Source organism: Leptosomus discolor, chromosome 1, assembly GCF_034619465.1.
Source record: "Leptosomus discolor isolate bLepDis1 chromosome 1, bLepDis1.hap2, whole genome shotgun sequence".
Taxonomy (NCBI): Eukaryota; Metazoa; Chordata; class Aves; order Leptosomiformes; family Leptosomidae; genus Leptosomus; species Leptosomus discolor.
In genome coordinates this window covers 73,038,694-73,060,786 of record NC_141391.1, presented here as the reverse complement: position 1 = coordinate 73,060,786, position 22,093 = coordinate 73,038,694, and the positions used below count along the sequence as shown (strand labels likewise).

Below are 22,093 nucleotides of genomic sequence, written 5' to 3'. Positions count from 1 at the left end.
CAAAGTAAAGGAACAAGAAAATATGCTGCAGTTTGAATTTAGAAAAGCATTTTTCAGATTCTCTCAGCTCAATCAAAACAGTAAAAGGAGTCTGAATTGTAGGTAAATTACCTGCACTGGCAGAACATTCGCTGTATCATAATTCCAAATGAAACACATCACAGAACCGCAGAATGGTTTGGGTTGGAAGGGACCCTAAAGATCAGCTGGTTCCAACCCCCCTGCCATGGGCAGGGACACCTCCCACCAGACCAGGTTGCCCAAAGCCCCATCCAACCTGGCCTTGAACACTGCCAGGGAGGGGGCAGCCACAGCTGCTCTGGGCAGCCTGTGCCAGTGTCTCACCATCCTCACAGTGAAGAACAACTTCCTTGCATCTGAACACACACCGAACAACAAAATGGCAAAAATACCCTGGAAACAGAATCAAAGAAATGCTATGACTATTCAGCTTCGGTGCCATTAAAAAAAAAAATCACCACAATCTCTTAGGTTTTTTGTTCATGTTACCTTTTCAGTAAAAAAGAATATTTTAATACTCCAAGCCTGCCAATGTTTCAGAGGCATTTGGACCATGCCCTTAATAACATGCTTTACTTTTTGGTCAGCCCTGGATTGGTCAGACAGCTGGACTGGATGATCATTGTAGGTACCTTCCAACTGAAACAGTCTATTCCATTCTAATACGAAAACTATGGGAGGAAACTACTTTTGGTGCACTTTTAAATTGAGTGGAGTATAGACATCTATAGAACCAGCAAAATTCTGCTACCTCTGATTATTTGAAGTTTCACCATAAACCACCCACAAAGGAAATGGAGATGGGTCAGTATCAAAAAAAAAACCCCAAACAACTAGGCACCTAACCTTCAATCGCATACACTTTTGAAAACCATATACACATGTGTGTGCATTGCCATTAATCTTAAAACACAGAAAGTACATTTGAACAGGATTCCTGGTCAAGATACTGGTATTATTAAAGCAACAATCACCAGAAAACACTCCATTCACTATTCAGAAGTTTGAAGAACTACTTAGATCCACCCATGAGCTTGTAGGTACAATTTAATACTGTTCAGAGCATGTAAGTACAGGACAGGCACGACCAACACTGTACATATATTGATATACAGGAATTTAGAAGTTTTTATTCACATATCTTAGGCAGTAGCAGAAGAGGAAGAAAGGAGTACGCGTTTAGACAGTATGTATATACATCCATCTTTGTTAACATTGCACCAAGAAAAGGAGGTACAGGCACTACAGAATCCGAGCTGTTTGGTGACCCTCTAGAGATGCCCCTCTCAAAAAATGGGCTAAATAGTAGACAAAGAAAAAGGGCCAGAGACAATCTAAAAAGCGAAGTTGGCATTCTTGGCAACCTCTGCAAAGTTTCTGACTCCATGTAGCCTGCACAGATATACTGTGATAGCCTGCAACTTAGGTAAAAACCCTGTCACTCTCTACAAGAAAAAAAAAAAAAAAAAAAGAGAATCTGTGGCTGCCAGGTAATATGCCCCCCCCCCCTTTTTTTTTTGAGGGGAAGGGCCACAGAAGAGGAGGAGGTAGAAAACAGAATTGCATGAAGACCCCTACAAACCTCAAGAATCCTCAGCGATTCTCAGTTAGTATTGACGTTTTCGCTCAAGGAAAGCCTTTTACTGTCTGCTAAAAGAAGCACCATCTACAACATAAAAATGAAAGCTTTGCAAGCTGTTATTTACCTTATCAAGAAGCAGGTTCACAAATACATTAAATCACAGGCCATTTCCACAACTGGAAATAGAACATTCTGAACAAAGGTGACTGTATTTAAAAAAAAAAAGCAAGCTATAATTTACTCAAGAGCTCTATGGTGGTACAGCTGGTTGTCTCCAAAGGCAGATGCATCAGACAACAAGATCAGAATAAGCTTTATAACCTTCCCATATCAACAGCAGGCAGTTGAATCTTCCTTCAAAGCACAAATCAGCTAAATACCCAAAGCAATGGATCCATGACAGAGAAAAAAAGGTAACCAGCAACAGACTTGGCACTCATAAAAGTCAGCAAGACAAACACAGAGGGCTTCGCTTTACCACACTGTAGGCCTGATTTATATTTCCTGCCCTTACCCAACTGAACTGTTGAAACCTCTCACCCCCTTTGTTCATTAAACAGGAACAGGAGGAATCAACGGCTGTCTGACACACTGACAAAAGGCTTGGCTGGCAACAAAGCATTGCACACAAATATTCAATTAGTAGAACGGGTAAGAGTAGGAAGAGATACCTGATAGGGCAGGACCTTTCCTCTATCCAGGAGGGGGATATTCAAATCTTCATTCAAATAAACATTATCTCACTGGCAACAGTTTTAAATTCACCAAAGTAACAGTTTACGGGCCACCCTAATGATAGCCCTTTCAGTTTTCTTCTTGTGCTACAAGTTAAAGGTTCCACAGCAAATGTCTCATCTTTCTGTATACTCTGTTGAAGAGTTACTAAAATGCCACTAAATGAATGCCTGAATCTGTGAGAGTACACTGCAGTAAGTGCTAATTCAGGTACTTTTGTTATTAGTTATTATACAACTCATTTATTCCCATTATAAAAACCCCAGAGTAGTTACAATCATGCCATGGGTCAGAGACAGTAACAAGTTTCAAGTATTAATTTTTTATACTTACATCGAGGATGTTGATCAATCTACAGGTTGATATGAAACAGAAGTCTTAATGGACAGAAGGCTTCCTTCCACACCGAGTTTTACACAGAGTCAGCAGGTGTAGCAAGAGCAGGTTACTTTCCAGTGAATTAGGGATTTGTCAACATGCCAGCTGATTCAACCTGGCACAGCTTTTACAGGAACATTTCTTTGTTTCAGCCATGTAAGGTGAAAAAATTAAGTTTTGCACTTCTCCCAAAATCAGTTCAGGTACCTTATGCGATCCATGAAATCATGGTACCAAGTACACCAGTATCCAGTAAGTCATGGCAATAACTGCACTTCACTCCCACAGAGATGTATGCAATGTGTGTTTTTTAGACCATGCTTGATCTATAATACCCAAGTACGTTACAAGCTATCACATTTGTAGCATCACCGGATCAAAGTCATCTTTGCCCCTCACAAACAGATACCCTTTTACATTAAAATCCTGCTATGCTAACATGTGGCAGACTAAATTATTTCCAGCGTCAGTCAAAAAAAGCCTGAATTCCTCTAGTAAATCAAAAGAAAATATTACCACACTAGTGCTTATGTAATTTTCAACTTCACCTTAAAACTGACTTTTTTTTTGACAAAGGTTAGATTTCCTATTTCGTGTGGGTTTTGCAAAACATAACTACAGATACAATTACCCAATACTGCAATACAAAGCCCTGCTCTCACTGCACTGTACAACCGTCCAGCATCCACATAAAGATGTACAGACAAGAAATACGTAGTGGCATTTACTGAGAAACACAAACGTTACTTCCATTGCCCTTTGGAAGTGACCCCAGAGCTCAGAAGATACTCATGAGGTACAAATCAAGCGCTACATTCGCAAACTTACAACCGAGGAGAGGAGAGCAGAGGAATTGTCAAACCAATCACACAGGCATGGCCAAAAAACTGTCCACGCAAAAGATACCAAAGATGTTCCAGAAAAGGCCTGTGACATTTAGGCTTATAAAAACAGCAAAACATTGTAACAAGCTGGGGTAATTACCAAGTGTCAAAACCCGTAGGTGGCCACAAATCATATTTATAACCTGCAATGTAAACAGTGAAGAGTAAAGAATGTGTTAACGAAATTTCCACACCCCACCACCCCCCAATTAAATCTCAAGTGCCCTTATAGATCAGATTCTGATTTTGTCTCGAAACTGCCTAAAAACTGATACATGGTGTCCTTGAAGTGTTACAATATATTACCACGGATGACTACTCCCCATAAGCTAATTAGCTGCCTTGCTCTTCAGTGATATTAAAACCTTTTATAAGCAAGTTATGATGAGTTATAAAATCTGAAGCAGAAAAGTAATCAACCATGCAAATACAGAATAATGCAGTATACTGTAAATGCTAACAAGAGACATACTATAAATAAAAGCTCTTAAGAAAACTGCTCAAGGTCAAATTTTATCAGCCCTCTTCAAACACTAGATCCTATGGGCCTTTTTAGTCACAGTGTGTAGCTACGCCTATTCATAAAGCTATTTTATTATTTTGAAGGGATTAGAGAATATACAGTTGTTTTAGAAGTATATTATTCTGTGAAATTAAGACCGTAAAGTAAGGTAGATTATTTACATATGAAAAATACTTCCTACTGATGATGACAAAACATTTTCTGCTTCATGAAACAAACACAAAAGGTCTTGTACCAAGATTTAGGAAAACAAGTGGGCAAGTCATTCTTTTATCCCTAATCTTGTTACTCAAATTGACAGGTCATTTCTGCAATCCGGTATTTCAATCTACCAAAACAATCCAGTAGAACTGATAGAATACTGTTTATTGCCCTTGTTGTCCACAGCAAAATGTACTTATTAGGACTAGAAGTACTGTTAAAAATGCTTATTCAATAGCTTTCACTGTGAAGACAGCTTATTTCTGAGTGAAGGTTCTGGAGGTTTTCCTAGCTTTATTTTTAAAAAATAACTCAAGAATTATAATTACTGCATTTTTCATTGCATTTGTTCACATTTTGCACTTCAAGGATTTGTATAAACGAATAATGGGTTTTGCTCTCTCCAATTCTAATGCACTTGCACAAGTCTGAAGTGTTTGCTTTGAAACATTCAGGGCCAATCTCAGTCCAGATACTTTTGTTTAAACATTCCTTTGCAGCAGGAGATGAAGTCGTTTTCACTAATTTTTTTTATGCAATTTGACTATGATCCTTTGTAATATCAACTGGTAAAACCTTCCTATTTTGAAATGTAAATTTCAGAATCAATTTATTGGTAAACATTCTTTTGAAAAAGTAAAAACGCTTGCTTTCTCAGAGATTCCACATATACAAAGCAGGAAAATGGGAGTACAAAACAGATCAGATTGAGAAGCTACTCCCCCCCCTCCTTTTTATATCTTTAATATAAATGCACCAAAAACGCTGCAGCTTACCAATCAAAATGGAAGCATGAAGTAGCACATCAGGCTGGTTTGTTCTTTGTTGTTTTTCGGGTTTGGTTCGGGTTTTTTTTTTTTTTTTCTCTCCTTTAAAAAGCTACAGAATAAAACATTTTCCTAGAGGAAAAACAATCCTAAGCAATCAGAAAGCCAGAGAAGCCACACTAGAATTGTGACAACTGACGAATCATTTACTTAAGGGGTATTTTAATAGCTAGACAGAGCATCCAGAACAGTTCTAAATGTCTCCAGGTGCAGTTGCTCACCTTTGCTTCTATATACAAATTGTTCAAAACACAAAGGTCACAATTCAGAAAATTTCCTATAAAGTTATAAAACCCACTATGACACCACTCTCAAATCTCCACTGATGAGGGCTGACAGAGGTCTGAACGTTCCTTTGGATGCAAGGAATAAAAAGAATAATAGATCAGAAAATCCAGACACCCACGTCTAAGGAGGTCAAGTCAACAGAAGCATATGGTGTTCTGTCTGTGCATTGGCTTCAGACAATAAGGATAATTAAACACATGATTTGTTTGAAAAGAGTTATTGGCAGCACTTGAGCTGAAGGTCTTTTATAACAAAGAACAGCAAGCTACAGTGATGGGAACAAAAAAATAAAATCTCACATTTGCAATTTATTTGTCCTGATCTGACTGTTAACTTCACTAGCATTCACACTTCTTTACCTAGTGAACAACATTGCCCAGGACTCTATAGATTAATATAATCCTCAGGGCTTTTTAGGTTCCAGCTATTTGGTTTTTATTTCATTCCCAGTGCTAAGAAGCACTGTCAACTCTGCTGGGATTTCTTCTTTAAAGGGAAAGTGATACAAAAAGGTCACTGAAATCATATGCTAAATCAGTTCCACAATAAGCAATCAGCATTTAACACATCTCTAGCCCTGAATAGAAACACTAAGGAATAAATAAAAGCTTCATAGATTCTATTCCCAAAAAGCAAAGCTGTACAAGGACAATTATTGCAACTTCTGCTGTAGACATATATAGCACAAAGAGTTCAGTTTAAGAAATCAATAAAAGAAGAGCTCAGCTGAGTATGCAAACCATTGAATTAATGTAATTTGGACATTAACTCTTTACAGTGACAGAAAATACCTTCAAACAACCTTCACTGTAACCCTTGACTTTGATATTTCTTACTTGTCTGGCACAAGACTCAAAGCGTACAACGGTGTAAAACAAACTAGGAAATGGTCAATAATATCACAGTATTACCTCAAAAACAGGAACACAATTTCCAGTGACAGTTTTTACAAAGATCATTATGTCACGATTATTTTTTTCAAACTAACTGTCAATTAAAAAGCCACGCTACAACTCTAACTAAAATCTTACGCAGAAGATCTACCGCTTAAGGAAGCGCAAAGCTCCAGTTTAGGCAAGCACTACAATCATAGCATGGAGACACACTTCACTTTTAAGATGCAGGATAGGTCAGTATCTAGCCTGGATTCTTGACAACACTGAAGGACTAAAGCACATTAGCTGAAAGAAAGCATTCCTGTCGCATTTTTTTTTAACATATGGAAATAAAACCATCCAGTCTACATTTCTGCAGGAATGCATGTATTAAGCATACATGTTGCATCCATTTGTTATGTTTGCTTCCATCATTTAGTTTACACGTGTGTCTATATATATATGCACACACTTTATTGCCACCAATAAATAAGAATATCTTCTTAAAACTATGTAATAGCTAATTACACTCATTTCTAACAAGATATATGAAAGAAGCCATAACCACTTATGCTGATCCTCACTTATAATGTAACAATCAGCATCTCTGTGTGATATCATAATTTCAACATTAAAAATAATACCAAAATCTAACCCTGGTAAAACCCAATTCTTTCACATCTGTTAAGAGAACAAGAGACAACCCCTTCACCTGAAATACTTACAGATCTGCTGACAGTGTAAACAAATGTAATCACCCTTTAGGAAATTCAACCCCTTACAGTCAGTTTGACTACAAGTTATCTGGGACATCTCATGTTTCTCATCAGACCTCAAACAGACAATATTTTCAGCTACTTTGTACAAGCGAGCACATATGCCTATATTAAGCTATTAAATCAAACTATTCATGCTATCTAGCAGTCTCAAATTCCTGGAGGGTTTGGTTTGTTTTGTTTTTTTAAAAAAAAAAAAAAGAAAGCTATTGCTCTGCATACCACCTTTTTACAAGCTACTGAACTTCTAATTCAATTTACTAAAATAGTGTTCTCTGCTGTAACAGAATTCATGAAAGGGTCTTTGATTCTGCTTGTTATCGGCTTGATAAGTTAAAACTGGAAAAGGGATTTGAAAGAGAAAACAAGTTGCCATAAGAGCTCAGAGTAAAAACATTTTTGTTGAAAATGTTTATAATTCAAACCAGAGTGCATAAACAGTATACCAATTTTCCAAATCAATTTGGTAATCGTTCAAGCTTCCTCTAATCCTGCCTGTCACATCTCAGAAATAGCCAGTCATTAACTGAACCTGCTTTCTACACTTTTTAAAATGTTTTACGTATCTGATGCCTCCACGTCAACTTTCTGCTTTAACAGCTACAGTCACACCTATATTTTAAAATTAAAGAGATAAAGTTTTAGTCAAAGGTTACACACATTATTCCTTGTATTCATGGTGTACTACACAAGAAAATTCAAACAACTAACTGATCTGAAATGAACTTTTTTCCCCCCTTTGTCCAGCTCTTGTTAACACCAGCACCACTAACTATACAGCTGGAACCAAAGCCAGTGCCTCCCATAGTGCCTATAATTCAGAGAATATTGACAACAGACTTAAATTCTAGTTAGGAGGAGCATTACAATACACACAGATAGGTCTGCATTTAAAAAAACCCTACAGATTCAGGTATGGTTTGGAGATGACCTTCATGCTGATCAACATGCAATTGTGAGCACTGGTGTATCTCAAGCCTGTAGTTATTGCATTAAACCAATTCAAACAACCCTAGCTGGACACCCGAAAATAGTTTAATCTCAACTCTAACGTGGTCTCCACGTATCATATTTGTTTTGTCGTTGCTTCACAGGCAACATTCATATATAAAAAAAGAAAATGAGTAAATTATTTTAAAAATCAAGGTGGGGGGGACAGGACAGGACAAAGGGACATGTTTATGTCATATGCAAATATAGAACAAATAATACACTTTAACAGATTAGAATTTCAACCATGGCAAATGAAGCCATAAACAGGAAAAGAATGGTCTAGAAGCAGCAACAAGCATATTTTCACAAGGTTAGAGAAGGCATTACTTGGTTTCTAGTTTCTAGACTTGATTAAAGCCATTGGAATGTGTCACATGGTGCAAGAAGCTGAAATTTTTTGGGGGAGGGTGAGAAACAGTCTCTCCACAATACCACGTGTGGAAAATTAATATTTTGGTTTCACTTTCCCAAATCACTGTGTTAGTTACATATTTTTAATTCTTTTCCCACTGCACTACTCTTCATCAACATTATCAAACATTGTTCGTGACGTTACAACACCACCGGGAAATGTGGTTCCATTTTTCTTTCAAATGGGTTAAGGTTTCTGAGTAGAATTCTAACTTTCATATTGATCCTTTTGTAACAAGGAACCAGAGTTTGTGAAAGAACTGACACCGTGTAGGAATTACTCCCACAGAATAAGAGATCCAAGAAGCATCATGCGGCTATAAACCACACCTTAGTAAAGATTTATTGAAATAAAGTACATTTTGATTTTCCCTTACAGGAAAGGCCTTGGGTTTTGCTAAAGATTCGTTCAAAAAACTTTTTGCATTACAAAAATCGTATGTAAAAATCCATTTTTACTTTTGAAAGCTGCAAACTAATACAGCTGGATAGAAGTTTTTATTAAGAGTCCCCTTACTTTTGTGCCATTATTGCAGTATGCAAATCAATCTGCTATAAAGCTTTTTTTGAGAATGAAGGGTAGAGTCAACTGCATCCACCACCAACTATACCGTCTCACTTAAATTCCACAAATGGCAACACCCCCTTTAGCATAACCATCAGCCTCCTACATTTAATTTCCATTTGAAAAATGCATCTATAACATCTCAATAAACAACACAGCAAAGTAGCCATGAAGGCCTTTTTCTTCTATGGCACATTTAACGATGACAGTAAACATGTACAAACAGTAAGACACGCCAGAAGATCAGATAAAGATAAAAGCAAACAGCTTAAGCACAGATTCTCGCCAGGCCCAAAAGCTTTTCTCCACTAATTCCAAAGAGGACCAAGTACTAAAATACACCTGTGAACACAATTCCAGTTTGTCCTACACTTTGAAGTAGGATTAAACCAACAGTATCATGAACAATCAGAAACTAATACATACAATTTATGTGCAAACATCTGCTTGAGTTTTAAAGAAAACAGGTCTCTTGCCTGGCACACTGGTAATTTTGTGTGCCCCAAGAGAGCCAAGACTGTGGGGTTAGGAAGGAACACCCAAACTCAAACATAGATACTGCATCCACACAAATTTCACAGGTTTTCCTACAGGTGTTTCTACCCTCTCTCACCTACAGGGACTTCTATCCCAGTGGCCCCAGCTCCTCCCCAAGACTCCCGCCCACACCCCAGGACCCTCTGTTCCTCTGCCACTATAGCCCCAGCCAGCAGAAACAGCATTTGACTCTTGGCACACGACTCCTCATGTTGTACCCTGTGTATGTCCTCCCTTACACATACTTCTTCCATGCATTAACAGCATCTGCCTTAAACCGCCAGCAAAAGACAGCAGTGCTGCAGCAGATAGAGCTCTGCACCCATTCCGTGGTCAGGGGGAATATGAGCAGTGGCTGCCCCGCCAGCAAAGCCCAACACTGCTGCTGAGCTCCAGTCCTTCCCTCCACGGGGCCAAGTGGAGGCTCTGTCCTGGTCCTAACAGCCTGTTTCCTCCAAACTTACAGGAATACAGCATTACTGGCACCACCAAATTTGAACCAAACAAGGAGGACAGACTAAAAAAGTATTACGAAGGAGTGATGGAGAGAAGATGACAATACAGTGGCAGGTCTTAAGGCAAATGAAGCTGTAGTGACATTTCAACCTTTGAAAAAAGTTAACCACAGCCATCCTATGTCCGTTATCTGAGTCATTAGTTTACCATTATGACTGAACCTGAGAACAACTTAAAGCCATTGGTACACAACATATTGTGAATGTCCTAGCATCAATGTTTTTCCTGCATGAGGATAAATTCTCAACTTCACCCAGTTCAAATCTTTGATCACCACAATCTACATATAGATAACTAAAATACTACAGAAACCCAATGCTCATCTCTGGATCCTCAAAATACGAGATAGAGAAAAGTCCTCCATTCGGTTACAGCTCATTCCAAGTTAAAAACTTTATCAAGTTAAATAGTTAGGTTTAAAGCAACATATTACAAACACAGGGCAAAACATTAGCCTCTTTTTCAGTGTCCCCATATAATATGAAATTGCACATTTATTGTATACAATTGCCTTCTCAGTAGAGCAGTGTGGAAGAGGAGAACAAGGGAAAATGAGCCCTGACCTAAAAAGGTCATCTCTACCTATGAATGCGTGTGTCTCATTTACATCAGAAGAGAAAATAGTTATTCTACCATCACATGTTTACACACAGGAGTTTCAGAAAGGTCTCCCCTACTTCTGCCTAGGGCCTCCCTGATCAACAGATACATTTGTGCAAAGCAAAAATGTTTAACCCTGACGCTTCCACGCAAACAAACTCCACAACACGTGCGCCTCTATGCATCCTCCAGAATGTGACTCACGGCACATATGACAACCAACAGGGCGGTTAACTGAGTGGTTGATCCCCCTCAGACATCCTAAAAGCATGTGGACTATTGTGCAATTGCTCAGCAACTACTTATCACAGATATGCACTCACATAAAACTTCCCAAAAGTGTTGCTCACTGTGCGCACTTAAACAATCTCTGTGTACACAATAGGGATTTCTGGTCATGCAGTAACCTAGTCAGCAACAGGATGTCTGTGCAGCAGCATCCACCCATTCAGGGCTAACAGGCTCTGCATCTGAAGGATTTCTGCCCAGGCAAGATTTCTGTGAAGAAAATGAAGTCATGTCCAGGAAAACCCAGGTGTACCTATCCCAAACCTTTTCCAAGGATCATCACGTTATATGCTCACGCACCGTCGAACATTCAAGGCTCAGATTTTGAGAGTTAAGATGCTGTATATTCTCAGACAGATTAACCCAGCTACAGTCCAACATGGCAAGGAAACAAAGCACACAGGAAAGTAGAACTACGACACGGAAAAAAAAAAGCAATGATTCAGTTCTGACAACCTGAAAGCTTCTGAATACTTTAACATGATCCGTTTCTACTACAGAATTGTCAATAACTCTGTGAGTTTCTATATATGTAAATCAAGACACTCCTACTTTAAACCACTCCTTTTCCCTCCTCTCAGAAACCAATGAAACACATACATACAAGCCAGGAAATAGAGCAAGAAAAGGTAGCTTTCTAAATTAAAATGAGATTAGTAATGGTAGATCTACAGCCAAATGTTTTAACATTTTAACACATCAGAAGAAAATTCATCTAGCAAAAGATAACTGGTCAGAAAAGCGCTACCACACCACAATTAACAATGCTATTATGAGCTGAAGCTTTTGGAAATTCTCATTAGCTTGGGCACAAAATTCAAGCCATTGCCAAAGTCTGATTATTGTTTCTACACATGCTAGCGGGTTGAGGTCGCTGACACTCCTTTGTGCCTTGACAACTGTGTTGAACAAGCTGTTTCTGAGAACATATTCTAACTTGTCCTCCTTGCAAACAACTCAGGATCAAAGCTTTGCCATGCTCCCACATTGCTGCAAAACAACAACAACCTTGTAAGTCAAATGTGATCCCATCACATTCGTTTTATTCAAATCTCTCTCCAACAGTACCTCTGCAGTTTGTCTCTAGGGGCTGTGCAACTAAGTATGAGGGCTGTTTATTTGTACAGCTACTTTACTAGTAATTTGTAATGGGAAAAAAGATTTAGTTCAGCCCGTCTCTGAACTGTCTGAGGAACTTACATATTCACAGTGTTGATATGCAAGACCATGATGTATCTGCAGGCTATAATGGCAACATTTATGTTTGATAAGCACAGGAAACTTTTAAATTATTTTTAAGCGTAAGATAGTCAAATTATACACTGCCACAAGCAAAAATGGGGTGTCTGTTGTTTACTGTTAGATAGATGGGTGGCACATCTGTGGGAAGCATCCGCAGGAACAGACAGAATGCTGCGTGAAAGCCAAGGAGACAACCAGAAAAGCAGCTGGAAGCACAGCTCTAAAATACCATAGAGTAATTGCTTTTTAGGCAGGGACTATCTGGAATAAAGCTTTGCACTGTGAACAAGGAAATCACTTTCTATTCACTTTCTGCTATGTTCAGGAAAACAAACATAGTGCATCATAAACAAAACTAAATTATAGACTTACCAGTGTCTCATCTTAAAGCGAAACAACTTACAGAATTCTATTCCTAAAGATTGTATCAATAATGGAAAAAGCTTTTTGTTATCCAGGCAGCAAATAAAGTCATGATTACACAGCAGGAATAAGGTTACTGAATAAGCTACTACTCTAAACTGTGGGAGTTAGGGAAAAAAGAAGAAGAAAAAAATATCGCACTTGAAAATAGAAACAAGTCACTTTGAGATTTGTCTAACAATATTTTCATGGTTTCTAGCTATAGAAAGAGCTGTGGACATGAACAATAAATGGTTAAGTGAATCTGCTAAAATAAAAGCAAACACTTTATGTATTTTAAGGGATCAAATTTTATGATAATAAAGGGCAGCTCTCACATATCTCATGCAAACATCAATGTTATTCAGTAATGAAATGCACTGGCATGTCACTCCTGGCACAAGAAGAGATTAACTTGGCAAAGGTCAAGAGCACCTAGTGTAACGTAGGTTAGAACAGACTTTTAGGGGTCATCTAGTCCAAGCCCCCAGTCAAAACTAATTTCAGCAAGATACCTAGTTTGAAGTTAAATTGTTCCTGCCAGCTGTAGGTCTTCCCTAAGACTTATTTTGGGAGTGTCACACTGTATTTAAAAAACACAGTGTAACTCACTCATTTTGTGCCAGCTCAAATCTCTATTGGTACCAAACATGGTACTAGTGTCTTTTACCTGTCATCGCTGGTTTAAGTTGTTCTTGAAAATGCCTATATGGAAATTCTTCACGCCTCCCGAAAATCTACTCCGGTATGTAACTGTACTTGCCATTACAAAAATTTTTTCCACTACCTAACCCTGGTCTCCCTTTCAATTTCAGTCCCTTATATCCTGTTATTTGCCATGGCCACAAACAATAGATTATGTCCCTTTTTTGTTTATTTTTGCAAGAACTTTGAAAATATTTGGAAAACTATCTTCCTCTTTCTCTTCTCACACCCTTCCTTTAAGCTAAGGAATGTCAGGATACTGACCATTCCCTTACAGTGTAGATTTTTCTAGAGCTTTGATCACTTGATGCTCCTTTGAACCCCATCTAAGGAATCTATTTTCTTTGCAGTGCGCCATCCAGAAGCAGACACAGTGCCAAGCAGAGCAGAAAGAAGACTTCCTGTGTCTTGCTGGAGTAGTAGACTTCATATTACTTTACTTCCTTAACACCCCTTTTCTGTTCAATTTCTTTTGTTTTCTGCAATAACCCGATGATCACTCTTAGCACAAGATTCACAGTAAACTGCCATTCCTAACTAGAATCCTAACAGCAAATTTCTTCCCCATGCTTTATATATGCATTTTATTTTCTTCTGCTTTATTGCACCCCCTGTTTTGTCTGGGGCACTTTCACCTACCTTCAACCCTCCATTCACCCTCCTTCCTGACAAGGTCTCCAATTTGCATAAGTTATTTTAAAATTCAATCTCTCTGCCTACCTTCACTGCTCCTCCCAGCACGGTACCATTTGAAATCTAGTAAGAAATCTCTCCCTCTCAACACACAGATTCACTCAAGAAAACATCAATCGCCACCAAAATCAAAATCAGGACAGATCATTGCAAAGCCCCTCTTGCTCACTGTTAAAATGTGACCATGTTGTAACTAGTCTAGGAAGACAGTTACTAGCAAGAAGATAAATACACAGTGGCTTACAATCCATTGCAAATGCTTCTCAGTAGATTCATCTCTTACAGTAAGGTACAAGCAGCTGTTTCAGATGCAACTTTCTTTCCTGGCTTGGCTACATTGCTCACATGATAGTCTCTGCATAAGAGCAGCAAGCAGCATTTTGGAGGAGTCACACAAGCCTAGAAGACTCAGGCTGAAGAAGTATCAAGAGAAGCAACACTGAGCAAAAGTATTGCCTTTCCTCACATCTGAGGACTGGGCCACAATCACGAGTAGTACCTCAAGATGCTGGCTGAGTCTGGTCATATTAAATGCTCTGGTAGCACCCAGTTTTAGAAACCCATAAACTGCCAAGCTAACCCAGCCAGCATGTTACAAAGAAAGCAAGGGGACACGGTGGTGCTGCAAAAGCCCCTTTGGTTGCAATCCTTTCCACTGCAGCTCACCAGAATAACTGCTGTCAGAAGTTCTGCTGCAACAGGCACAAGACGGACATAAAGATACCGCAAACCTAAACACTGCCCACCTGGGATATATACCCCTTCTGCCCGATTCACCCGAGACGGCTTCTTCACTGCCTGCACAGGACTCTCAGTTACTATTCCAAACCTACATTCCTGGCTTTAATGAAATTCAACTCCTATTTTTAATATCAACAAGCTATACGCCAATTTGTCAGTTTTGGAAACCAAGCTTGAAGTGTATTTTAGATAAAGACCAGAGTAATGCTCATGTGCTGGTGTTAAAAACAAAAAGGAAACTCCTATTTCCTTTAATTTCAGCTCCTGAAAGATCTGCAATAGACTTTCCAAAGGAAACCAATGTTTCCCTTCTATTTAATGGAACAGAAAAAAAGACCTCTCTTCTCCAAACAAACTGGCATAAATTGTTATATGCACTTTCTACTTCAGCATCCCATCCCTTCCTCTGCCTCCACTCTTCCCAGTTTGTAGTCCATTTAACTTTTTAGGCTGGTTGGTCTTAATTCATATCAGTGGGAAATCAGCACGTAACTGAAAGTCAGAACATGCAGTCAGAAGACTGTGATCAGCATTTACTCAAACAACAGCTTCTCTTAGGATTAAAGCATAAACAAAGGTGGGTTATGGTTGCAAAACACTAACATGTATCTCTCAGATTTCTAATCTATTTGCATAATGACCACCAAGGAAAAAAATAATTAAAAAAAAATATATATATATCCTGTCCTCCTTGTCCCGTTTCCTCCATGGTTCTGTAAGAGTCTTCTCCCTCCAGGAATTAATATGCCTCGTTGTTACTCCAAAATTTTCCACCATTGGCTAAGCCTTCTTGGTTTAGTCTCAGATAAGTCTTCCTATGCTTGTTGTTTAGATATTTTTCATCACTTGTGGTTATTGTGGCTGAGAAACAGTGTGGTAATTCTAATTTTATGAAAACAGCCAGAGGAGAAAGAAGACAACAGTTTTATTACACAGCCCAGGCCATTTTCTCTCCAAACGAAAGAAAAAATCATGCTTAGAACAAAACAGTAGCTCCAACCATCACTCCTTAAGTATGAGTGAATATTCAACAAACTAGGAAGCTAGCTAAACATCTCAAAAGTAAAAGTCTTCTTGGAGGTCTTCCCATGTGAATTTAAACCAAGGTACCAAAATAACCCATCCTTATACAGTGAGGAGATACTACAGTTACACCACCGCTCTTGGATGAACTGAAAACCAGAAGCTTTTTCAACTAATTCTTCATCCTTAATGAAGAGTATGTTTTAGATAGGAAAAAGATGGCATACACTACCAGTTTTCAGAGCACTCTGGAACCACATCATTTAGACAACCTTGAAGGGTTAAGTTGTATAGATTTTCACAATACATATTTCATACATGTCCTCACCACTTCAAGTAGTCAAATGCCCTCTAGAAGTGACACAAGACACCGCCAACTACTGTCTTTCACCAAGAACAAAACACACATACCTTAAACCAAAAACTGCTCCGCTTTTTTATTTTTTTTAAATCAAAGGTGGCAGGATCAGAGAAGGACTTTAACCTGGGAAGCAAGTGATGAGGTTGATGAACGCTTTGCTGAAGAATTTCATCCTACCACATCTGCCCTAATTATTTACCTTCCTTTGCAACTTCCATGGTGGTGACAGGCATCAGGAAGTTTGTTGACCCAAGAGGAGTTTCTTCAGCATTATGGAGCATAATGCCGCTCTTGGAACATTACGTTCCCAGACCACTAGTCACATTAAAGATCAAAGCATCAAGACAACGCTCTCTACATAGGGCACAACAGATTTGATGTAATTTTTGTGACTGGTGTAATAGGTACACACGACTGTTTTGTACTGGTTAGATCTTCTTAAGAGCAGTGCCTTTGGGATCAAAAAAACCCCAAACCAAACCCACTGCTTTTCTGCAGCTCACAAATGAAGTGGTGAAGACCTGTGACCCTGAGCAGGTCAGTGGTACCAGAAAGCATGATTCAGTCAAAAGAGACGGTGTTAAGCATAAAGTTATCGCTTGCGTAAGAGCTCAGTCTTAGGAGGAATCCAAGGACACCTTACACTGAACTAACTGTGAATGTGAAGTGACTGCAGATCCCTTAAAAGTGCTCCTTCTGTGTACCAAAATAATCTGCATTTTGGTAAGATTTGATTTCCAACATCTACTTCATTTGTGCTAATCATAACACACTTTTAACTCCTAGAAAGCAGTCTTACAACCCTTGTTCATAAATCCCACAAAGAGTTCTTTCCCAGGTGTAGTCAGGGCTTGTACTGCTTCCTTACAACTCCAGCGCTTCTAGACTTTGTATGGAGTCCAGAAAATGACAAAGATCTTGGCTTAATTTTGAAGACTGTCTCCAAAGACAAGAGGTATTTCAGTCAACCTTCTTCAAACACAGTTAAATCTAAAAGTAAAACCATGTAATTGGCCATTTCATCCAAACAGCGATACTTGCCCCATGAACGATTAGTTACATTAGATCACCACTGGGGAAGATAAAGCCATGATGTTTCCAGTGATGGCCCTTCAGACAGACTATTTCCTTCAACTCCTGATAACTTTTTAGTATATCCTCAAAGTTTGCACAGCACTGTTTCGCAGAGATGAATTTTTGCACAAAGTCTGTATCACTTTGAAGCGTCTAAATCCTATCCTGCATAGACTGAGACTATGTATATTTACTAGAAGACATAATCTACAAAAATATCACATCATTCTAGTCTTATTGATATTCTACAAATGGTTCTGCATTTTAAGTGACAATTATCCAAGATCTTAGTTCCTCAATTAAAATTAATCACTTGAAGACTGGATTAGGGTTGTTACAAACAAGGCACTATGCTTCTGCTTTTAAAAAGCAACATTTGGTTTTGTTATCACTGAGAAGCTAGCAAGTCAGGGTTTTGCTTTTTCTTTTAAAAAAAAAAAAAGTAAGTAGTGTTTACTTTGCTGGCCAAAGACTGACAAATATCTACAGGAATCTAGTGCATGCCATAAATACGTAATAAATAACAAAAGATGACGGTCACCCACCTATGTGACACCTCATAGCCTTTCAGTGAATGGGAACAGGAAGCACTATATTTGCATCTAATTGAGTCACTCAATTTGTAATGAAAATGTTATCAACAAATTAAGATACCATCCCGCAAAGATTACTAAATAAATGTCATATCAAACTTGAAAAAAAAATTCTAAATAAATAGATATAATCAGTTTCTGAACCTTTTCCATTAGTGCAGAAACGTCCCTAATTGAAAACGTGGTACTAAATGAACTAAAGTCTGTTTTGATTTTAGACAATTCGTGCAAATTAATAAAGTGCTAAACGTAAGTTAAAAAGTAAAACAAAATTTAAAAAACAATATTCTATGTACAAATTCATCTTGAAGCAACACCTTAAGAGCAAATTATCTAGACTATAGCTTCATAACTGTGATTTATGATTGATTAACACATTACTGATGTCTTGTTACACTGTTTTTTATTTAACAAATACCATCTTAATGCTGAACAGCAAGGTCTGGAAGAAGACAAATGCTGAACTTTCACACCAACATTAAGAAAGTTTTGATTCGAAGCATTCAGATGGGGAAGAAAAGTATAAAAAAAATTGAGCAGTCTTGTGAACAAAAGCTTAAATTGTCACCAAGTGCTATATACACTAATACTCTCAAAATAACAGATTTTTGTTAATTTCTTTTAAAGGAGACTCTTCTTTGTATTATACTTTGACAAAAGAGAAAAAGACTTGTAAATCACATGTCAAGTAAGAAAGGAAAAAAGCATGAGAAAGAATGTCAGATATACGTATCTTTGCTGATGTGGAAGCAAAATTCTTGTAAGGTTCTGTAGCAAAAAATGAATCAGTAACAAAAAAATCTAACTAGAGAAAGTCGTATTAGCCAAAATGAAGAAAATAAGACTCACAGTGCTCTTCAAATATCCTTTTCTTGTCAGTTTTTGGCACATCTACACTTTTGTTGTCCAATTAAAAGATCTATATATTACCATAACTTCGAGAAACTGACATTTTTCCTGCTGCTTACATTCAGAAGGCTAGCCTACCAACCAACTGCTACAGCAGAGAGCACACCACAAGACACCTGCTTCTCCAACACGTGCCCAACGGCGGAAAAAAAAAAAAAAAAAAGGCAATATGCCACAGAACTCATCTGCTTCTTTTATACTTAAATAAGGGTAACAAGTTGGCTGTGCTACAGCAGACAGTATTCCTGGAAAATCTCAGCTTCCTCTTGTTGGACCGGAGGCACAACAGAAGATAATATTGTCTGCAGAATAGTCAGAACAAGCCACATAGCAATCTCACTTAAGACAGAATATGTTTTAAAATTACTTGATCTTTGAAGCACATGATTTACTATTTTTCCAGAGATCAGCTGTTTATAAAGAAAGAAAAAACAACAACACAACAACACAACCCAAAACCTTTCTTCTTCTAGAAACCGCTGCTGAACAAGTTTATTTGCTTTACTGATGGACAAAACCAAAATATCTCACTTGCAGGACTTGCAGTCCTGAAAAAATGGAATTTTCCAAAGTTGACAAGGAGTGCAATAGGGTCAACAAAAAATAAATAAAAAGATAAAAATCTATTACAGAATAGTTACTTGATTATTTCATGAGATGGTTCATGTTATTATAACAGATGCATGTCCCACTACCTGGTCAATTTGCTCTATTACTTTATTTCTTATATCATACTCTGACAAGAAATATTTTACATTTCATTCAAGAGAGGAAGAAAAGTGTTTCAACAATGTTGATTGGCAGTTTGTCACTCCCTTCACTGAAACATGAGTGAAGACAGAAAGCAGCACCAAAAACAACATTCTCCAGCCGGGTCCATTGGCCATATGTTACACGGGAAGGAGGAAAAAAAACCCAACAAAACAACAAAAACCCCCAACCAACCAGAGACCATATGTTTTTCCAACAACTATAAACCAGGGGAAAAGAAAAAACACCAAACAAAAAAACACAAAATACAACTATTCAGCCTGGACCAACCCCTCCCTCCAACAGCAGCATTTGGGTTTCTTCAGGTATGGTTTTTTTTCTCTTTTTAAATCACAATCACTCTAAGTTAATTTTCCTGAACCTACTAGCAGGTGTTCATTCCTCACCAAGGGAATACCTTCTGGAGCAGAGCTAGTCAACGAGCAATTTACAGACTGCTAACATACAGCAGCAGCGCACATCCCGGTACTATTCATTCCTCTGACATACAGCCACGTGAAGGTCAATTTGGTTTGGTCAATGAAGGTTTTGGAGCCTTTTACTTACCTTTCCCATTTTGCCACGCAGTATACCAGGACAAACTGAGGAAAGTAGTGATGAAAACTAACACGGTGGCCACAGTTCCATTTCGGAGCCTCATCTCATTTCAGCATCACACTTGTTTATGTTCTGCTAGCGATGAGGACCTATCTGTTGGGCTCGCTGCAATGAAGTCAGCTGAAGTCCACCAGCAGCAATAGGCCAACAGTGACACAAAATGTAGCTTCTCACATATCAGGGGTACCATAAATCAATCCATTCCAAACTGCTGCAAGCTTTCTTATAGTTGTCATAAATTAAACTTCTCTTTATTCTTCTAGTCCTGTTTAAAGGAAATAAAATTTTAACAGATTATGCAAGAAATATTTACAAGAGTCCCCCACGTACCAAAATCCGGTAAAGAAATACTACTCTACGCTCATTACTGTAGCTTACATCCACCTCCCTCGCGCTGCCTCAGTCCTGGCTCAGAGAATAGAACTTGTTAGCTTAATCTGTCTTTTTTCTGTTAAGACTGCTCGTTATCTAGAGGAGCTGTATTTCACATGAATTTGGTTGTTAAAGGACAAACACATACATCACATTTTTATCATAAACTCAAGGCAAGACCACGTGTCACCTGGCAGGTGACAAACTGATACAGGAGCTGTTTTCAGCAACTCAAGGCCCTGCTCCTAAGTACTCACTGCAACAAAACCCCACTGATACCAGTGAGGCCCAACGCGACTGCAGCAGAACCACCCCCAGCGAACTGGGAGACCAGAGCTTTAAACCACATTTACAAACCTACATCACTCATCTTTCTCTGCTCAATGCAAGAGCATTTGATTCATCCACAACCATTTTTTTTTTCCTAGCTTAAGCAGCTAAAGCACAGGCTACAGTCACACATGCAGAGACTGTTCAATTTATACCAACTGGCAACAACCCAAAAGCCCCATAAAATGCTGTGATATGACCGTACCGCTCCTCTATCTCCGCCGCACAGGCACAAGGACAAAACACAGAAATTACCTACAGTTCAGTTTTATCCCAGGGGAAGGCTCCATATCCTGGGATTAGAAAATCCTCAACTGGCCAAATGCAGCCAGAATCTAACCACACTGTCCCAACTGAGCAAGACAAAGAGGAGCGGGAAATAAACTAATCAACTTTAAAAGATGGCAGTGGGGGCAGATTTGTTTTTAAAGCACTAAATCATCCTTTACAGTAGTTCAAACACTAACATTTAACATTCTTTTAAGGCACTGCCAGTTTTTCCCCACTATAAACTACATCTGAAACAAGTGTGCTACCCAGCAATAACTAACTTGCTATGAATTCTCCTTGGAAGAGATCTCTGTCACTCTCTTGCCTGGGTGTATTTAGAACAACAGGCAAAAAACACTTCTTATTATTATGGTACCAAGAGATTCCAGTCAAATCTGAACTGCTCTTCCCAAGCTTGTGTCGCAGCACACGCTACCTTCACTAACAGCTTGCAAAACGGGACACAACCAACAGGCGCGGTTAGCAAATGAACGGAAGGGAACAACAAAGTTGCAGAACCACACGCTCTTGTGTCCAAATCTTGGCCACAACATCCAAGTTACAGGAAGCATTTACCTTCAGACTACGATTACTATAATGCTAATAACGTGCTTTCTTTTGAGGAACTCTACGCACACATAGGTTTGTGGCTTTAAACATTAACTCGAAATCACACAGTGCCTATGAGGAAGGGAACGAATGCAAGTACATAGGAAGCAAACAAAGCGGATGGTAAAGCTCAGTAAGAAACAAAGTAAGGAGCAGGAATAGAAAGAACCGTGAAATGCCTTATGATACTGGAAACCTGAATTCAACACAATGAAAGATAAAGGCAACTTGAGAGACCTATAGAAACCTAACATGGAGAGCATGGCATGCCAGGGCACTAGCACTTTAAATAGGAGATCATAAAACTCAGAAGGGCAGGCAATAGCAATTAGGTGAGAAGATAAAAGTCTGGGTGAATGTTAATAGCAAGGAAAGGCAAAGATCTCAAAAGCCCCAGGTTT

General features: G+C 38.6%; 1 protein-coding gene across 1 annotated transcript in view; it reads right to left on the bottom strand.

The window, feature by feature from the left end:
• MGAT4A (alpha-1,3-mannosyl-glycoprotein 4-beta-N-acetylglucosaminyltransferase A) overlaps window positions 1-20,154 on the bottom strand; it is a 72,203-nt gene extending 52,049 nt beyond the window's left edge. The window contains exon 1 of the mRNA XM_009947622.2: window positions 20,061-20,154. Coding sequence (XP_009945924.1) covers window positions 20,061-20,154 — 94 coding nt within the window. The remainder of the gene's footprint in view (window positions 1-20,060) is intronic.
• Window positions 20,155-22,093: the final 1,939 nt, after the last annotated feature.